The 17,694-nt window shown below is 65.1% G+C and overlaps 1 protein-coding gene across 1 annotated transcript; it reads right to left on the bottom strand.

Annotated features, from left to right (window-relative positions):
- Positions 1 to 16,419: 16,419 nt before the first annotated feature.
- Positions 16,420 to 17,642, bottom strand: GP1BB (glycoprotein Ib platelet subunit beta). Its single transcript, XM_012535252.3, has 2 exons — positions 17,502 to 17,642; positions 16,420 to 17,268 (listed from the first exon to the last, which is right to left on the bottom strand). The coding sequence occupies exons 1-2, from the start codon at positions 17,509 to 17,511 to the stop codon at positions 16,661 to 16,663; spliced, it is 618 nt and encodes a 205-aa protein (XP_012390706.1). The 5' UTR covers positions 17,512 to 17,642; the 3' UTR covers positions 16,420 to 16,660.
- Between the last annotated feature and the right edge of the window lie 52 nt (positions 17,643 to 17,694).

Genomic DNA, 17,694 nt, shown 5'->3' on the forward strand with positions numbered 1-17,694 from the left:
AGGCCAGCTGGGCCTCTCCCACCCCTGACCTGGAGCTCCTGCCCACCCCCCCTGAGGCTGGACTCCCCGAGTTTCCAGCACCACCAGCCTTACTCTCCCACAGCCGGGAGCTCCCACTGGAAACAGGCAGAGCCTGTGGCCCCAGCCTGTTCCCGGCTATGGACAGTGGGCTCGCAGGCAGCAACCTGCTCCTCAGAGCTCAGCCCGAGCCACCAGGCTGGGCCCAGGCAGGCAGCCCAGCCCAGCTGCCCTGCTCTGGGCCCCAGGAGGGGGTCAGCAGCCTGGTGCCCACCTCCCCCCGACCCATGGCCTAAATATAACCTGAGCAGGCGCCTGGCCGGGAATAGAGACCTCTGTCAGTCCCCAGCAGGTGCTGGCGGGAGGAAGGTCAGCATGATTGGCAGGGATGCAGGCTGGGCGGGCAGCCAGACGTGGGTCATGTGAATGTCCGGTGGCGAGGCCTGGGGGCGGGGGGAGCAGCATGTCCTCACAGGACAGCTGGGTGCCCGTCCCGTCCTGCTCAGGGCCGACCTCTACCCTTTTCCCCACCCCACGTCTGAGGTGCTGCCAGGTCCCTGGGAAGGTTGGGCCCACCCAGCACCGCCTGGCCCTGCCCTGCCCTGCCCTGCACCTCTCTGCCTTGGGCACCTTCTGGGCTCCACAGCCTCTGCCTTGGGCTTGCGGCCCCACGTGGTGACAGACCATTCAGCCAGCCATGTGGGGTTAAGAGTGGATGCTCAGAGCACTGTCTGGCCCTGTCCAAAGTCTCTATGTGCCGTGCTCCTGCAGGATGCCCTGTGCCCTCCACCCTCAGGCCCCATCCTGCCCTGTGTTTGTTCTTCGGCCGCCCGCCCAAAACCTTTCTTCTCCAGGCTGTTCTGAGCTTGATTCTGGAGTCCTCTCCAGACCTCACCTCCCGCCCCAGCTTCAAGCTGCTGCAGACTGACAGGTGAGGTCTGGCCCCACACCGCTGCGGTCAGGGCTCCCAGGGAGGCGGGTGGGGCTCAGCCAGGGACCTAGTCCATGGCCAGAGCCCAAGCCCAGAGTCCATGGTGCTCCCCCCAACCTCTCGGCTGCCTTCCCCAGCCCCTCAGGCTGAGTCCTAGGCCCCAGGCCCTGCCCTGGCCTGTGTCCTGAGCCCAGTGCCACATTCCTCCCTGTGGGCGAGTCCTGGACACCCACCAGCCCACCCTTGGAGGTGGCTCTGCCCAGCTAGCCCCTCAACCGTTCCCTTAAAGCACAAGCCTTGCCTCCCACTCCCTTCTGTAGAGGGGAGACTGTCAAATCAAGAACCTGGAGTATACGGGCTCCCACCAAGCGGTCTGGGGGAGACGGATTCTTCCTCGTTTTCTGCTGCGGTCAGCCCAGTTGCTGGAATCCAAACCCACAGTTTCTCCCTCGCTTGACTAAAGTCCCGTGCAAGGCCCTTGGGGCAGGAGTGGCAGGCATTGGCGGGAGGCCTGTCCGGGGCCTCTGCAGGGTCCAATGGTCTGGCCTGACCCACGGAGGAGGTGGGCGTGGAGGGGCAGGAGTTGGGTGAGAGGGGTGGAGGCTGATGAGATGGAGACACCCAGCTGCCCCTGGACCCCTTGGAATAAGCGGGCATTTGTGACACGGCCAGCACTGCACTCGTCATGGGACACGTCACGGTCCCAGAGGTCAGAATCCTGAACCTCGGGTTCTAGGAGGAAGTTTTGGGTCTGGGGACCCTCCATCTGAAAAGGACCTTGGGAAACTGGCGGTACCTGCCAGCCTGCCCTTCCCCTCTGCAGCCCCCGGCTGCAGTCTTCTGGCCCTGTTTGTACACCCCTAGTGACAAGAAGCTCACTCTTGGGGAGCCCACTGCGGCCAGGACAGTGGGCTTTGCAGCTCTCAAGAGCCCGCCCCTGGAGAGACGAGTGGGGCCAGCGCAGGGGAGGCTGCCTGGGTGGCAAGAAGGGTGGGGAGGCAGGAGGGGCCGACTCAGGGGCACGGCACTCCGCATCTCCTAGGTGAACCCTCCACCCTGACCCTCAGTGCCCCAGGAGGGTGGGACCCGGCTCCATGGCCAGACCTGTGCTGGACGCTGGACGTGCTGGAGGCTGCAGCCTGAGCCTGCTTGTTTGTTCTCCATCTCGTTTTTCTGGTTTGGAGCCTGGGAGCCCAAGCAGGGCTAGGGGCCTGGGAATGCGGGTGGGGGAGGAGGGCGCCCTGGTAGGGGTGTGGCCAAGGGAAGGGATTGGGCCTGGGTGCGAGGCCATCCCTGTGCCCTGTCTCGCTGCCACCTCCTATCCATACCTGCCCTCACCTGCAGACAGGTGGGGGAACTCTACCCTGAGCCACTGGGGTCACCCCATGGGCATCCCAGAGGAGGCCTGGTCCTGTGCCCATCCGCCTCTACCCACTGGCCTGGCTGCAGGCCAGAGAGGGGACCCAGGGCCCAGTCTCCACGGGGCTTCTGTGGTCACAGGGTCAGGAGTGCAGGCAAGTTCCAGAAAACAGGGGGGTTTCGTTCTTGGCTCCCTCGGGAACAGTGGGCAGTGGCTCGAGGCCCCAGAATGTGGAGCTCCCGCTGGGGGCACCTCCCACCCACACGGCATCAGTCTCCCTTTGATTTAAAACTGGGTTCCTCTGCTTCCCCCGTGGGGGCCCTGAACCTCTCCACGCCTCTGGAGGGGACTGATAGGGTCTCCCTCCTTCCTCCCGCCTCCCGGCCCCCCATGGCCCGCCTCTTGTCCCCACTCTAACCCTAAATGCCCAGGACACCCTGTCCTCTCCCAAATCCTGCCCGCCTGCTTCTCTCCCAGATACACGTGGAAACTGAGGCCCAAGGAATAGAAGGCAGTGCTGAGCTGAAGCAGTGATGGGGACGGGGGTTGGAGCTCTCCTGGGCTGCCGGTGGCAGCAACTGCAGGCGCTGGCTGTGACCACCGGGAGCCAGTGGCTTCTGGGTAGCCGGGATTCCTGGGAGGGGCTGCTCTACAGGCTTCAGCCCCGGTGGGCTCAGCTCCCCAGCCCCACAGCCTGGCAGGGCTGTTAGGCAGGGGTCTGCCTGCAGACACTGGGGCCTGGTGAGCAGCTGGCTGCCCTTCCTCCAGGCATCCCACCCTGATCTCCCTCCGAGCATTCAGGACACCCAGGGCTCATCACCCACTGACACCCACATCTCCATTTCAGAGCTGGGGAAACCAAGGCACGGTGACAGTGTGTCTGTTCTCACAGCAGGAATCCAGGTCTGGCAATGAGGGTGGCTTGTCCAGTGAGGTAAGGGAGCAGGGCCAGACCTGGGAATACCTGAGGGGACTGGTGGTCTCCCAGGGGGCACCAGGCACAGAAATCCCTCTGTCAGGGGAGAGGAATTAGCAGCTGGGGATGGAGTTGGGTGTGTGTGTGACATTCTGGGGCTCAAGGTTCAGGCCCCTCTGGGTTTTTGAGGGTGCACAGGAGTTCGCCAGGGCAGAAGGGCCGTGGTCAGGTGGGGAGCCGGGGCTCAGGGTGAGCAGACAGCACCCAGGCCCTGGAGGCAGGATGCTGGGATTCACAGTCAGGTCTGTCCTCCCACAGCTGCCCACAGTGCCGTCCCTCCTACAGGCCGAGACAAGAGGGCCTCAGGGGCCGTGGGGGAAGAAGTCCACGCAGCGGGGCTGGCTGTAGGCTGTCCATGTGGCCCTGGAAGGCCTGTCCCCTCTCTGGGCCTCGGTTTCCCCATCTGTGAAATGGTCGAAGGAGCCCGAGAAGACTCTTGGCCCTGATGGGCTTGCTGGCTTGGGGAGAGAGGTGTGGCCAAGCCCCATCTGCTGGGACCAGTCCAGGGACTCAGCACAGGTACTTTGAGGGCTAGGGGCCCGGCTGACTGGGGTCATGAGGATAACCCAGGAAGAATCCCCAGAACATCTGCCCCCCACTCCCCACATTCCCAGCTGGGCCTGGGCTGGTCCAGCATCTGGAACACTCCTTACAGAAGGGGCCCTATCCCTGTCCGCCCTAACAAGGCCCAAGCCTCCCTGCCCTGCACTGTCCACCCACCCACCTGGGCCCTCCACCCATGATGCTTCAGCCCTTGAAGCCCTGGGAAACGCTCCCAAAGGAAGATGGCTCCACTGAGTCCAGGTAGGGCCTAGAGCCTGGGCCTTGCCCTGACCAGCTCTGCTGGGCCTGAGCCGAGCCTCAGGCCACTCTGTCATCCAGGCACTGGGGAGTTCCTTCTGGTGTTGAGGTTAAGAAACCCGGGCATGTTGCTTTTTCATCAAACCCGTTCCAGCCCATGGATCTCCACTCTCACACCTGCAACCCAGGCAGACATCACCAATCCATCCCAGATCTCCTGCTCCACGGACCAGGAAGCTTCGGGTTTTCCACCTGAGCTCCAGCTGGCTTCTGCCTGTGGGTCAGAGCAGCGCATGGACTTGCCCACCCTGATGGTGGCAGAGCAGGGCAGTTCGGTGGCATCCCTGGCTCCCGGGTCAGGGAAGGCCAGCCCTAGAGGGCTCAGGGCTTCTGATGGGCCTCTCAGAGTGCTGGAGGCCAGAGAGAGGGACCAGCAGAGTGGGGGTCAACACCAGGTCCCCCACCTCAGTCCTGAAGCTGGCCCTGGCTCTGGCCCCTTAAGGGGGCTCCTGCTTCATCGCCCCTCCCGCCACGAGAAATTGTGGCCCAGGGAGGGGCAGGATTGGTTTGTGGGCGGGGTGTCCTCTCCTCTGTGGCTGGCCCTCCCCCAATGAGGACCGGGCGGGCGCCTCAGCGCAGCTTGGGCTCCAGAAACATTTGCTTTAAGTCTTAAAATATCAGGTTCCTGGATCATGGGGCTTCCCAGGGGGCAGCCAGGCAGGCGGGAGGGATTCAGGAATAAGAGGATTCCCCCCAGCCTCACCCCAGCAGCCTCTGTGCCAGGCCCTCAGCCTCAGCTGAAGCCAACCGAGTGTCTGGGGGACAGCCAGCTGGGGGAACCCTCAGTGTGCCCACAGCAAACCCCACCTCTTTGGAGCCCGTCTACCTCCTCAGAACACTTAGGTGGGGGAGGGACGGGTCCTGGCAGCCTCAGGGTCCCCCTAGAGGGACAAACTTGCTCCAGTAGGACCCGTGGAATCTTTTAGCCAAGGACGGTTCAGCTGGGAAACAAATGCCCAGGGAGCGAGCCTCTCCCTCTCAGCCGTGGAGTTGTGTGTCCACCCTGGCGTCCAGCCCTGGGGCAGGGCCACTAGGAAGGAGTCTTGAAAAGATGACACCACCAGGTTGGTGCTGGGCCCAGCATTCAAGTGGCTCCCAGGGACAGGGACACTTGCATGGGGTCCTGAAGGGTGAGTAGGAGCTTTAGGCTGGCCCTGGTCCTGGTAGTTAGGCTCCCTGGACAGAAGGACCAGACTGGAGTGTTCAGGCTGGGGCCAGGCTTGGGGAGTAGGATGGAAGGCTGTGGGGGTGGGCCCCGAGGGGCATGGAACACAGGCTCCAGCAGGTGGTCGGCCCAGGCTCCAGGTGAGGTGGAGGTGGGGGGCTCGGGTGATTCAGGCTTCGGGACCTGCTGCTTGGGGGACAGGGAGCCCTCCTGGACAGCTAGTACAGCATGAAGGTGGCTCCCTCCTACTTCTGCTGTCCCGGGGACCACCTCCTAGAAGAAGGCACAGGCCCCCCAGCCTGCCCACTCCCTCCCAGGCAGACCACCGGCCTTGGCCCGGGGGACCAGCCTTGGCGCAGAGCGGGAATTGGAGCCAGGCAGCAACAGCTGGCCCTGCTCGAGCGTCCCCAGGGGCCGCCGCCTTCGTTCCCAGGCCCCCATCTCAGCCTGTTCCCAGGCTGCACCCCACCCCCCAAAACACACTGCTCGGGCTGTGGTCGGACAAGGCTGTGAGGGGACCACCGGCTGGGAAATCCTGCCTACCCCCGACTATGAGGGCACAGACGTGTCCTTGTGCCAGAAGGTGGGGGGGTGGGGGGGGAGAGTTGGATGCCCCTGCAGGCCCCTCCCGGCCTGCCCCATCCTCTGCTCTTGTCCTTGGGCTCAGCGTCCCTGTGGGCAGACACACCTTCCAGATGAGTGGAAGGCCCCAGGGGGACGCACCAGGCAGAGGGGGCCATGTGAAAGGTGAGGCCCCCAGAGGCTCTCGGAGCAGCTGCACACAGGTCTGCGCGGGTGTAGACAGACACCATTTTGGTGGATGCAGTGGTACACATGTCTCTGCTTGCCTCCCTGGGAGCTGGTCTTGGGGACCCCATGTTTCTGTCCTTACCCCCCAGCCATGTGCACGGCCTGGCCGCCAATTGCCATCTGAGACTGAGGCTGTGAACGGCCATGAGCCCTCAGCGCCCCCTCCCCGTCCCCACCCCCAGAGGTCTCCGGCCACGGCCACACATCGGGGCTTTCGCCTCCCAGAAGGGCCACCTCTGAGCGTCTGGCCACCAGGCTGCCCGTCTGTTTGCAGGGCCTCCCGCACCCAGGCTGGGCCAAGCCTCCCATTTTATGGGGGGAAACCGAGGCTGTGGCAGAACCCTGAGGGTGGAGGAGGAGTCCCATGGACATCAGCCATGGCTGCCAAGTGATGTGGAGAGATGGGGGAGGGGTGGGGGAGGGATCAGGGGTCGGGGGGACCAGGGCCGGACCCCCGAGATCCTCGCTGTCCATGCTGTCCAGCTTCACGGCCAGGGTCAGGGGAGGCAGGGCCAGAGCAGCTCCTCCCTCCCCCCAGCCCCAGGAACCGTGTCCCCAAGAGGCAGGGAGTTACAGCCCAGAGAGGATTAGGAGGTCGTTGGCGCCCCTGAAACCCAAGCCAGCAGCCAGCTCTGGGAATGGTCCTCTGACCCCTCTGCAGCCTCCAGGATCGCAGAGAAAATCCTCGAGGCCGAGTTAATACCAAGACCAATTTTTATTTCAACAAAGTTAATTCTCAACAATGTGATACTGAGGGAGAGGGATTTTCCTGCCCGGAGGGAGGGGGCAGGAGTCTTGAAGTAGCGCCACCCTTCTCCCTCCCCACAGCTGTCCCCACCCAGGGCCGCCTGGAAGATGCAGGTCCTGGGGACAGAGCAGTTTAGGCTGCGCCTCTGGGATGGCCCCCAGCTCTGCTCCTGGGCCTGCAATGCCCTCCCCCCCCCGCCCCTGAGATGGGTGGGGGCACCTCCAAGCGCCCCCTTCCCTTATCTCCTCACTGAGGGCAGGGTCCAACCCCTGTCTGTAAACTGGGCAGGGGGGCTCAGGAAGGCTCGCTGGGAATGCAGGAGCCCGTGTCCCTGGGGTCGCACTGACCAAGTGGACCCTGAGCACATGTCCGGCTGCTTCCAAGGGCCTGGGCTGAGATGGCCCAGGGTGCCCCTATGGTTGTGGGGGGAGGAGCAGGCGCCCCCCACCTCTGCGCCCCCTCCAGAAGCCCAGAGAGGGGCGGAAGGGAGGGGCTGGGCCGAGGGGCTCAGCTCGACCTCACTGCCCCCCAGCCGAGCACGGGGCTGGACCCGGAAGCTGCCCTCCAGGGATAATCGATGGTCTGCGGGCCTCAGCGGCTGCGGGAGGGTCGGGAGGCCTGTCAGAAATCCCTCCTGACGATGACCACATGCGCTGCCCGTTGGGCCAGGCGGCCAGGCCCTGCCCCGGCTGCCCTGCCCCCTCCACAGGCCTCTCCACCTCCATCACCTTCACGCCAGGTGCCCACTGCTCCCCATTCCGTGGAGGGGAGAGACCTGATCAGGATGTGGCCTCTACACTGACCCGGCCAGTGTCCAGTACCCGCGGGCCCGGGGCAGGAGGGTCGCCCCGGTGGGACACTCGCTGGAGGACAGGGGTGTTCCCAGCAGAGGGACCAATGCCTGCAAAGGTTAGAGGTACGTCAGGACTGCCAACGCTGGCCCCGGGCTTCACTCAGAGGGTACTGCCCGAGGGCAGGGGTGGGGCCCCCGGGGCACCCTACGACAGGCCAAAGTCAAACCAGATGGGCTGGGGGCCCCGTGGGGCCGGCGGGCCATTCGTCACCGTTATCTGCCCCGCCGCCAAAATCACAAACACATTTTTAAGTGAAGGACTGGCTGCCACCGGCCTGTGGGCCCTGATGCCGCCCAGCTGTGGCCACACTGGGTGGGGGTTGACGTTAAGGGAGGGTATGGAGAGGGGGCAGGGGGGCCAGCAAGCGGCCTGCCACCCCCGACATGCCCCCAAGTCTGCCCTGGAGGCTGAGCCAACGCCAAACCCCCCAACCCCGGTCCATCTGCAGCCTCCCCTGCTTGGAGCAGTCTGGAGCTGGGGTGCAGAGCCCAGGGAGCACCCCCAGCTATGCCCTGGTCACCCTTCCACCTGCCTTCTTCCCCAAGCCTTGGCATCATAGATTCACCCTCTGACTCACACACTGTGCGCCAGGGCTGCTTGGGGGACAGAGGGACACCGGGTGGAGAGGTGCCTTCTGCATGGGGATGGCGGCTCAATGGTCATTCCATGGGGTGAGGCTGGGGGCAAGACCAGAGCCAAAGACAGAAATAGGGACGAGTGATCAAGAGAGACAGAGACGGGAGTGTGAGCCTGTCACCAGAGACCCAGTCCGAGTGTCACCGCAGGGCCAGCTGAGGCTCAGAGGCATGGCCCAGTCTCACTCTCGCTGTGGCCTGACTATTGCGCTCAGATCTGTCCGCTGGCGCCTGCAGGTGAGGGTGGGGCTGGGCTGTGTCTGGCCATCTCTCTGGGAGCCGAACGCAGGTCCTGCCCGGCACCCTGGACCCCCGGGCAGGCCCACGGGGGTGGGGGGCGCCGGGAGAAATGGCCTGTGACGGGGGTGGGTGTCCCGGGCGGGAAAGCAAACAGTGTCAGTGGCTAATGAGCGGGAACCGGCCTGGGGCTGAGGGCCTGGGGAGGGGCACCGCCATCGCTCATCCTGACAGGCCGGCGGGTAGGGGGTGGGGGGCCGGGGACCAGAGCGGGGGCAAGCATGAGAGCCGACAGAGGGGCCCCTGGAGACCCGACCCCCTTCAGAGACAGACAGACGGACAGAGGGAAGTCAGCGGCCCCCATCCCCCGCTGTGGCCCAAGGGGACCTGACTGTTCCATCGTCTCTCCCATCTTCGGACCTGGCTGCCCCCCCAACGCGCAGACTGTGCTGGACAAAGGGCCCTGGGAGGGGGCTGCGCCTGGGACCCCCGCATTGCATGCTGGGAAGCAGGAATCTGGGCCCTTCTCCTCACTCGGCCTTGGTTTCCCCATCTTTACAAGGAGGAGGAGGGCAGGGGTGCTCTGGGCCCCCCGTCCTGAATTTCCACGCCTCCCTGCTCCCTGTAGGCAGCCCCAGCTGCCCTCAGGGTCCCCACCCTTCCAGACAATCCTCTCCGAACCTCGATGCCTCCAACAGGCCTAGTAGCAGTGGGTGGGCTGAGTCCACACAGAGGGAAGCAGCCCCTCCTGTCCCGCCCGGTTCATAGGTGGGAGGCGGAGGTGGGGCAGGTTAGAAGCCCCGACCCCAGCCCGCACCCAGGCAGAGCCCACCCAGCCTCTCAGCTGCCATCTGTCCCCTGACTTTGCAGGGCTTCTGAGCCGGCCAGACCTTGGGAGCACTCCTGAGTCCCTCCTGGTGGCCCCCACAATGGCCCGGCCAGCCTAGCGGCCCGTAAGTGCCTGCCTGTGGAGTGTTCGGGCCCCTGTCCCTCCTCAGCCAGGAGGGAGGGGCAGCCATAAATTCACACCGTCAGCCGCCCGCGGGATAAATGTGTCATCGGCTGCACGATTTACGAGCACACCCCTGGCCCGCGAGGCAGGGAAAACAAGCCTGTGTACACACGGCACGGCAGGCAGGGAGGGGCGGCGGCCGAGGGCACACAGGGGCACGGCGGGCCAGTGGGACGCGCGCCCGCGGGAGGTGTGAGGACGCGGACCCGCTCACCCAGGGAGGCAGCACCATCCAACTCCCGTCCACACACACACACTCACGCGTGAGGAGGTGGCCTGGCTGCTCAGAGACACGGCTTGCCACCCAGAGCACGCGAGGTTCTGTGCAGGGTCTCCCTCACTCCCAGACAGCCCACAAGGAGGGTCTTGGTGGAGGGGACCAGGGCCGCTGCATGGGGAGGACACAGGGCGAGTGAATTGGGAGGAGGCGGATTCGGAACAGGTATGGGGTGGTGACGCCTCACTTGTGCCTGGGGCCCACCTGCTCTGACTGTCTCGGAGGCCCAGGGGCGCCGCCTGTCCATCCACTGAACACCCCAGACGCGGGCGCTAATGGAGTGAGGCTATAACTCAGGAGGACCCTTCATAGTCCTGCCGCCACACCTGAGACCACCGTGCCCGCCGCCCACCTTGTCTACCAGGACCCTGTGGGGTGGTGCCAGGCTCCGGACTCCACTGGCATCAACCTCAGTTACCTGCCAGGACCAATCCAGGTACAGTAGCCCAAGCCTGAGAGGCAGGTGGGTCTGGGAGCCTCAGGGAGCACTTGGAGAGGACCTGGAGGGCCCAGGGCAGGTTGGGAGACTCAGGAAGGATTTAGGGAGGATTCAGTGGACTCACGATGGCATTGCTGAAGAGGTCTAGGGAACTTCACGGAGTCAAGGCTGCAGGTCAGCCTTAGCCGTTGATGCCCTTCCACCTGTCCATGGGTGATCTGGGGACACAGTCATGCTCCAGTCACTCCTGCTGGCCTCACCACAAGAGGCTCAGGAGTGTGGGCCCCAGGGATTCTGGTGGCGGTGGATCCTCAGCCCAGGGAGGAGGGTCTGACAGATGACCCAGAGGCCACTGTGGCAGAGCCACGTCACCCCAAATAAGGAGAGGTGGCACTGACCCCCCCCCCCCGCCAGAGGTTCCCACACCAGAGACCCACAGAGAAGAGGCCTGCAGAGCAGAGGCCCCAGATGAGGGGTCTGCAGCAGAAAGACCCATAAAATAGGGACCTCCCCACCAGGGACTCACAAAGAAGTGTCTGCCCAGGGAGGCATTTAGTGCCAGGAGACCCAGGGCCGCACAAACAGGTCTGCCCCACTTTTCTCATAAAGCCTCCTGAACTGCCCCTCTGTGCGACGTCCCTGGATGGCGGCATCCCCGGGCCCCTGCCTGCTCTAGGTCTGTCGCTGGTACACCTTTGGTGGGCACAGGGCATGGGTGGGCGTGCTGGGACAGGCAGCTGTCAGGGGCCCTGCCCCTCCCAACCCTGCCCAGACAGAAGCCCTTTCCTCAGTATCCGCAGACGGGCTGGAATTCTTCAAGAGCATCTTTAAATAAACAAAGCACAGAGAAAAGCAAACTCCCCAACACAAACCACATCAAAATAGATTTCTACGTAGAAGCAAGGCCGCCCACAGGGAGCCCTTCAGAGGGAGGCCAAGGGCGTACAATTCCCAGGGTGATGCCCACACTGCCGGGACCCCCAGCTCCAGGCTGCAGCCTCCCTTTCAGGGGCGGGCATGCCAGGCCCATCCACACACCTGGGCAGAAGTGGCTGCCATGGGAACCCTCTACTTCCCCTGGGGTCCGTATCCCCACACCACGGGGGTCCATCAGGTAAAGCTTGAAGGATCCCCTTCCAGCCCCTCCCACCTCTGAGGGTTCCTGTGGGGATGGTCCCAGGGTCCTGTGTGATTGGCAGAGAGAGAAGCACCTGGGCTGGGGGGTGGGGGGCTCTGCTGGGTGGAGGTCTGGGGACCAAGGGACCTACACCCCAGCCCTCCCCCGTGCAGCCGGCAGCCTCCAGACAGGGGTGCTCACGGGTGCACGGGTGGGAGAACAATTGGGAATGAATGAAGGATTGGACGGCGTCCCCCCCGCCCCCAGCATGCTGGGGGGAGGGGACCCTCGCACCCCCTCCTTCCCATGGGCTGAGCCCAGCGCACCTCCTGCCCCTGCATTCTCTGGATCCTGCCCTGTGAGGCAGCTCCTGGACATCTCCAGGAGGCCCTCCCATTCCCCACCTCCACACACCGGGTCACTGCTTCTGACGTCCCAGGGCTCAGGGGGTTTGTTCTGAGGGTCAAGGGACCATCCGCATGACGAGGCCCTGGCCAGCCCCCAGGATACTCAGTGCCTTTCTCAGGCACAGAATTCCCAGCACTCCGAAGATCTTTTGAGACGAGAAAGCCCCTGTCCTCGCCCCTACCACTCTTTGAGACAAGCCAGGAAAGATGTCATGGTGGACGTTTGTGGGTTTCCCCGTGTACAGGTGGCCTTATCTCTGCCACAGGGGTCCAGCGGGTTGTCTGCAGGACAGACGCCCAGGGCAGGGATTGCTGAGGCTGGTCCGGCTGGGATCGGGGTCTGGGCCCACCCTGCAGGTCCTGAGAGCATCCTGTGGGCTCTCTCAAGCCTCGCCTGACCCCAGGGGGTGCTCACACCTGTGGCGGGGGCCCACCTGGCCCATCTCTCAGCACCCTTTGTCCAGCTGGCCCTCAGCAGCTGGGGGTGGTGGTGACAGGAAAGCAGGATGGAAGGAGGGACAGATAGCATTTCCCCTGGGGCAGAGGGGACCCCCTGGAGGCTTCACTGGGGAGGACCGCTGACCCCAGTTCCTGCAGGGCCAGCCCAGGGTCTCCTGATAGGACAGGACGTCTCCCTGCAGACGTTTCCTGTCTGCAGACAGAGAGAAGAGGGAGGATAGACTGCGCATCCAGTGTAGACAGCACTGGGTGTAGACAGCTCTGGGTTTGTGACTGGGCTGCAGAAAGAGAGAGCTGGAGCAGGGGGATCCCCTAAGGACTGTTAAAGGAGCGGGGGATACAGCTAGGGCCAGGCCCAGTCACCAGGGCCAGTGACCCCAAAGACCCCCCTCAACCTGGGGGGGAGGGCTTCCCGAGAGCCCCCTGCTGATTTATGGTCCTCCAGGGGGAGGGGAGTTATGGCTGCAAAGTCCTTGCTCCCTCCTCCTCTTCCTCCTTGTTGGGGGTTGGCAGGCTGGGTGGGGTGGCTCTCAGCTGGTTTCCAGATGGGCCTGGTGGAGGGGGGTCTGGGGGTGGGAGGTAAGGGGACCTGGCGGTGTCCTTGGGCGTCTGTAGCTGCCTTTGTCTCTGAGGTTGTCTCTGTCTCTAGGCCTGTCTCTGTCTGCCTCGGGCTCTGTCTCTGTCGCTTGAAGCCCCCCTTCTCCATGGCAGCACCGGTGGGTGGGGGTGGGAGCTGGTGATTTATCACCCGCTGCCTGTCCTCCATCGGAAACGCTGGGGGTGGGCGCAGACTCTGCGCTGAGCTATGGGCCCCCAGGGCCCCGCCACCCACGCCAGTGTTGTTGCTCCGTCTGGGCGGCGCGCCCACCCCTCATCATGGCCAGGGCTTGGCCCCCAGCCCTTCCCAGGGCCTCGTCCGCGTGGGCCCCTCGAGTCCAAGCCCAGCGAGCGGCCGGCCCCTCCGCAGGCAGGAGGCGCCCACTGGGGACCCGCACTCCGCCGCCAGGTTGGTCAGGAGGTGGCGGATCCCATGTCCCACTCCCTGGGCATCCGGGAGCCAGCCAGCCTCTCACGGTCCCCTCCACGCGGCCTCGCAGCCCCCGTCCGCCCGGTGCACACAGCAGGGACTCAATAAGTGTTTACGGAACCAAAAAGCGGTGGAGGGCGGAGGGCTCACCTGGGCTGACCACCCCCCCAACTCCCCTCCGGCGGAAGAGGTCCCTTATCTTCCCCGCGACCGGCTGTCAGCGCGCGGCGGGGGCGGGGGGGCGTCCCCTCGTTCTCCCTCCCCGCCCCGCCCCCACGGCCGCGATCTGCGGACCCCGGGGCCCGCCCCCTCCAGCTTGGGCAGGTCCTGCTCTGAGCACCGCTCCCCGGCGAGCCTGGTGTCTCTGCGCCCTGCGCCCCTCCGCCCCGGGAGCCCTGCACAGGCTCTCCTGCAGGTCGCGAGCGCCCTCTGCTGCCGGGCTGGGGTCGCGCGCCCGGGGAGGACGAGACACAGGCATCAGCCCATTTCAGGGATGAAAACACCGAGGCTCCCCGCACAGGTCAGGGTTTTGTCTAACTGCGCCGCCGTCTGGCCCTGCCGGGGCTCACTCTATGCAACCCCTCAGTCGTCGCTCACTAGCCAGGATGTGGTGTGAGCCCCGGGGCAGTCTTAGGGTCCTGCACCACGTGTCTGGGCAGGGCAGGGCCAGGACGCGCCCTGCTGAGGACATGTTGAGTGGAGGCCTTGAATAGTTAGGACATAGAGCAGGAAGGTCATGCCTGCCCTGGGAAGGGCTGGGCCTTGATCTAAGACTGGGGGTCCTGGGAGCCACACCACTGGCCACCCCCCTACCCCCCGGGAAGCTGGGGGGCCAGTCTGTGGTCAGGGGATCCTGGGGCTGCAGGGCAGGGGGCCCTGAATCAGCCAGCCTGGGGGCTGCAGGTATGAGGGGTTGGCAGAGCTTTGAGTGGACCCTGACCTGTTCCCATCTGGAAGGAGTCTGAGGCCCCAGAGGGGACCAGCCTATCAGTGGGGAAGGGACCCTGGGGCAGGTGTGTCATCCATGAGATGGAGTACAGTGCTGGAGGGAGGGGCACCATAGGCCCTGGAGCTGGGGGAGGGGTGTCCACTCCTCATTCAGGGTCCCTGAGCTGGAACTGTTCCAATTCCCCACACTCTGGAGGCTGAGGCCCCAGGGCTAGTGTGTGGAGGGTCAGCTTAGGGTCAGGATTGGGACTGGGGGCTCCAAGCAGGCTGGGCCAGGTCAGCCAGCGAGGCCAGGCCGGCATCCCCGTGGTCAGTACCTTGGCCGGAGCCCATCAAAATCATGGAGAACTGGCAAAAGGGAGGGGCAAGCCTGGAGAAACCATGTGGTTCCACTGCCCCGTTGTCCGAGTGGGAAGTTCTTCCTTAAGTCTGACCACACTGTGATGCCAGCCTTTTCCCTCTTTCAAAGAAGCTCCAGTCTTCTGCATCTCCTGGCCCTCGGGGCCCTCATGCCCACCCTCTCAGCAGGACACTGGCCGTGGAGCTGGGCTCCTGCTCACCACTTCTCACAGCTCGTGCTGGGACCTTGTCCCATGGCCCAGGGGGGCCTCCTTCTCTTAGCTTGGGGTCACCTAGGACCCCAAGGCCACTTTCTCTGGGCCCTGCATTTGCCCCCCAAAGTCCTCAGTGAGGAGGAGAGTGGGTCCCAGGGGCCTGGTTTCAGCTCTGCTCCCAGTGCAGCCATGGAGAAAGCTCTGGGGCCCAGCAGGGAGACCCGCTTCTGGGATCTGGTTTCCTCCTCTAGAAAGTAGGGGTGACACCCGCTTCCTGCACCACATTGGGGCTGAATTTAGGGGGTGGCCTCTGACCCACACCAGGGGCTCTGGGACACTCCCTGGGGAGGTAGGGTGGCAGTTTATTTGTACAAAAGGGGCCGCTGTCCCAGATGTGGTGATAAGGCTGGATGGACGGCCAGACAGTCAACTGCAGCCCACAATGGGCCGGATGCCATGCACCTGCCCACAAAGGAGGGGGTGGCTCCTGCCTCACGTCCCACCGGCAGCCCTGAGATAGCATCAGCCTGACCGGAGGGCCATCTGTCTTGTCCCACAAAGGCCAGGACAAAGGCCGTGTCAGTGGCAGCCTCCCCGACCCGGTCAGAGGAGCCGGGGGCCTTCCTGTGCCAGGCAGCTGGGGCTCAGGCCCGAGGCTCCTTGTCAGGGTCCTGTTTGGGGTGAACAGCAAGCAGCCTTCATTATTCACAGGGCCAGACAGGTGGGGGCCACACCTAGGGCGGGAGCAGGACCCCAATAGTGGGAAATGCATCAGGCCCTCTTTGGGTCCGCCAGGCCCTCATTAGCACCTGAGCCTCACTGGGACACCCACAGAGGATTTCCAGGCCCTGGTGGCTCAGCCTGGATCCAGGGCTGGGACGGGGAGACAGGGACTGAGAAACAGTCAGAGGTGCCTTCCTGCAGGAGGCGGCGGCCAGGTGGAGGACACAATTCAGAGACCTGCAACCCCAGGTGCCTCCTCACCCCTGCAGGGAACTTTACGTGGACCCCAGCTCACAACGCTCGCTCCCTCCTCACCTGCCCTCCAGAACTTCTCTCTCAGATGCCCCGGAAGCATCTGCTGGGCCACTCGACCGCCCTCACCATCCCCAGTGCACCCCTGATACCCTGAAAGCTGCCTGTGTGGCGCAGTCACTGCCTTCAGGGAAACCTCACACCCTGGACTGTCCTCAGAGCCACCTGGAAGACCCTCACTGACTCCCGGAAACCGCCACTCTGAGCATCTGCTCTTTCTGGCAACTACACTTCCTGTGGGGTCCTCACCGTCCCCACACTGTCCTGTCCAGTGTCCTCACTGCTCCACAGTGTCCTCACTGTCCACTGTCCTCACTGTCCCCTGTGTCCTCACTCCCGCCAGTGTGGGCACTGTACTTCCAGCTCTTCTGTGCCTTCTCACTAGAACTTCTGGGAGAGTCGGTGGCAGGTGAGTTCACTCCCAGACCTTGTGCGCACCCCAGAAGGTGATTTTGGGTGTATGAACATGCGATGTGTCCCCTTGAATCATCCCCGGAGCTCTTTCTGGGTTTGAGGGGGGGATTCCGAGTCGCACGGTGCAGAGATCGGTCGGATGGAGAGCAGGGTTTATTCGCACTGGAGATGGCGTGGGGGGCTCGACTGGTCTGGGCAGCGGCTCGCCCCGGGCCCGCTTCGGCATCCAAGTCCAGGGGGTGCGAGCGTGTCGCCAGCGGTGCGCGCGCAGCAGTGGGGCCCCTGCGCGCGGCCGCGGTGGGGGGAGCGTCTGGGAGATCGTGTGGGCGGAGGATGCGGCCGGAGCGGGGGGCCGTCAGCGGGCCGGCCGCACGGCTCAGCGCCAGTCGCTCGGCTCGGGGGTCGCGGGCTCCTCCGCCAGCGGGGTAGTCAGCGGCCACCGGCGCGCGGCGCGGGCGCGCAGCCTCCGCAGGCGGCCCAGCAGCAGCGCCAGCAGCAGCGCGTGCAGCAGCCCAAGGCAGAGTAGCAGGAGCTGCGCCGCTAGCGCCCCGCGGCAGAGCGCGCCAGGCGGGCAGGCGGCGCGCAGCTCCTCCTCCGCCAGGTAGGACAGCAGGCGGCCCCGTAGCGCGGGGGGCGCGGCGCAGCGCAGGTCGCGGTAGGGCTCGCGCTCCAGCCGGCCTGCCAGCCAGGCGCGCAGCGGCACCAGGTGGCAGTCGCAGCGCCAGGGGTTGGCGCCCAGGTGCACGACACGCAGCACCGGCAGCACGTCCAGCAGCCCTGGTGGCAACGCCGTCAGGTTGTTGCCCGTCAGCACCAGTTCGGTCGTATCTGGCGGGAAGGCGGCCGGCAGCGAAGCCCACGTCAGCCCGCGGCGCCCGCAGTCCACGCGCGTCCCCGCGCAGCGACACGGGGCCGGGCAGCCAGCGGCCGGGCGGCCCGGCGGCGCGAGCAGCAGAAGCATTAGGCTCAGCGCCCCGCGCGGCCCTGGAAGGGAAGCGCCGCGGTGAGCCCGGCCCTTGGGGCTCCTGGGCGGGGTCCCGGGGCACCCGCGTGCCCCCCATCACCCGCGAGCCTCTCCACCCCGACAGCCCGGCACCGGCTGGAAGTGCCCTCTAAGTCTGACCCAAACCTCTCCCGACTACAGCCCAGAGGACAGAGCACCTCCCCACTGGACTCTACTCAGGGAGCGGCCTGGCCCGGGCAGACCCCAGACTCACCGGAGCCCATGGCGAGAGGACAGCGGTCCAGCTAGCTCTGGAGCGCCAGGCAGCAGCCGCAGAACCGGGCGATAAAGCCGCCCCGCCCCTGCCAGTCCCCGGCGCACCCGCTGAACCGACCACAGCCCCGTCGCAAATAACCAGTAGGCCAAGCCGGCAGCGCAGATAGAGCGCTATCGCCAGGCTGCCGGCC

This window comes from Orcinus orca, chromosome 15 (genome assembly GCF_937001465.1).
Source record: "Orcinus orca chromosome 15, mOrcOrc1.1, whole genome shotgun sequence".
Taxonomy (NCBI): domain Eukaryota; kingdom Metazoa; phylum Chordata; class Mammalia; order Artiodactyla; family Delphinidae; genus Orcinus; species Orcinus orca.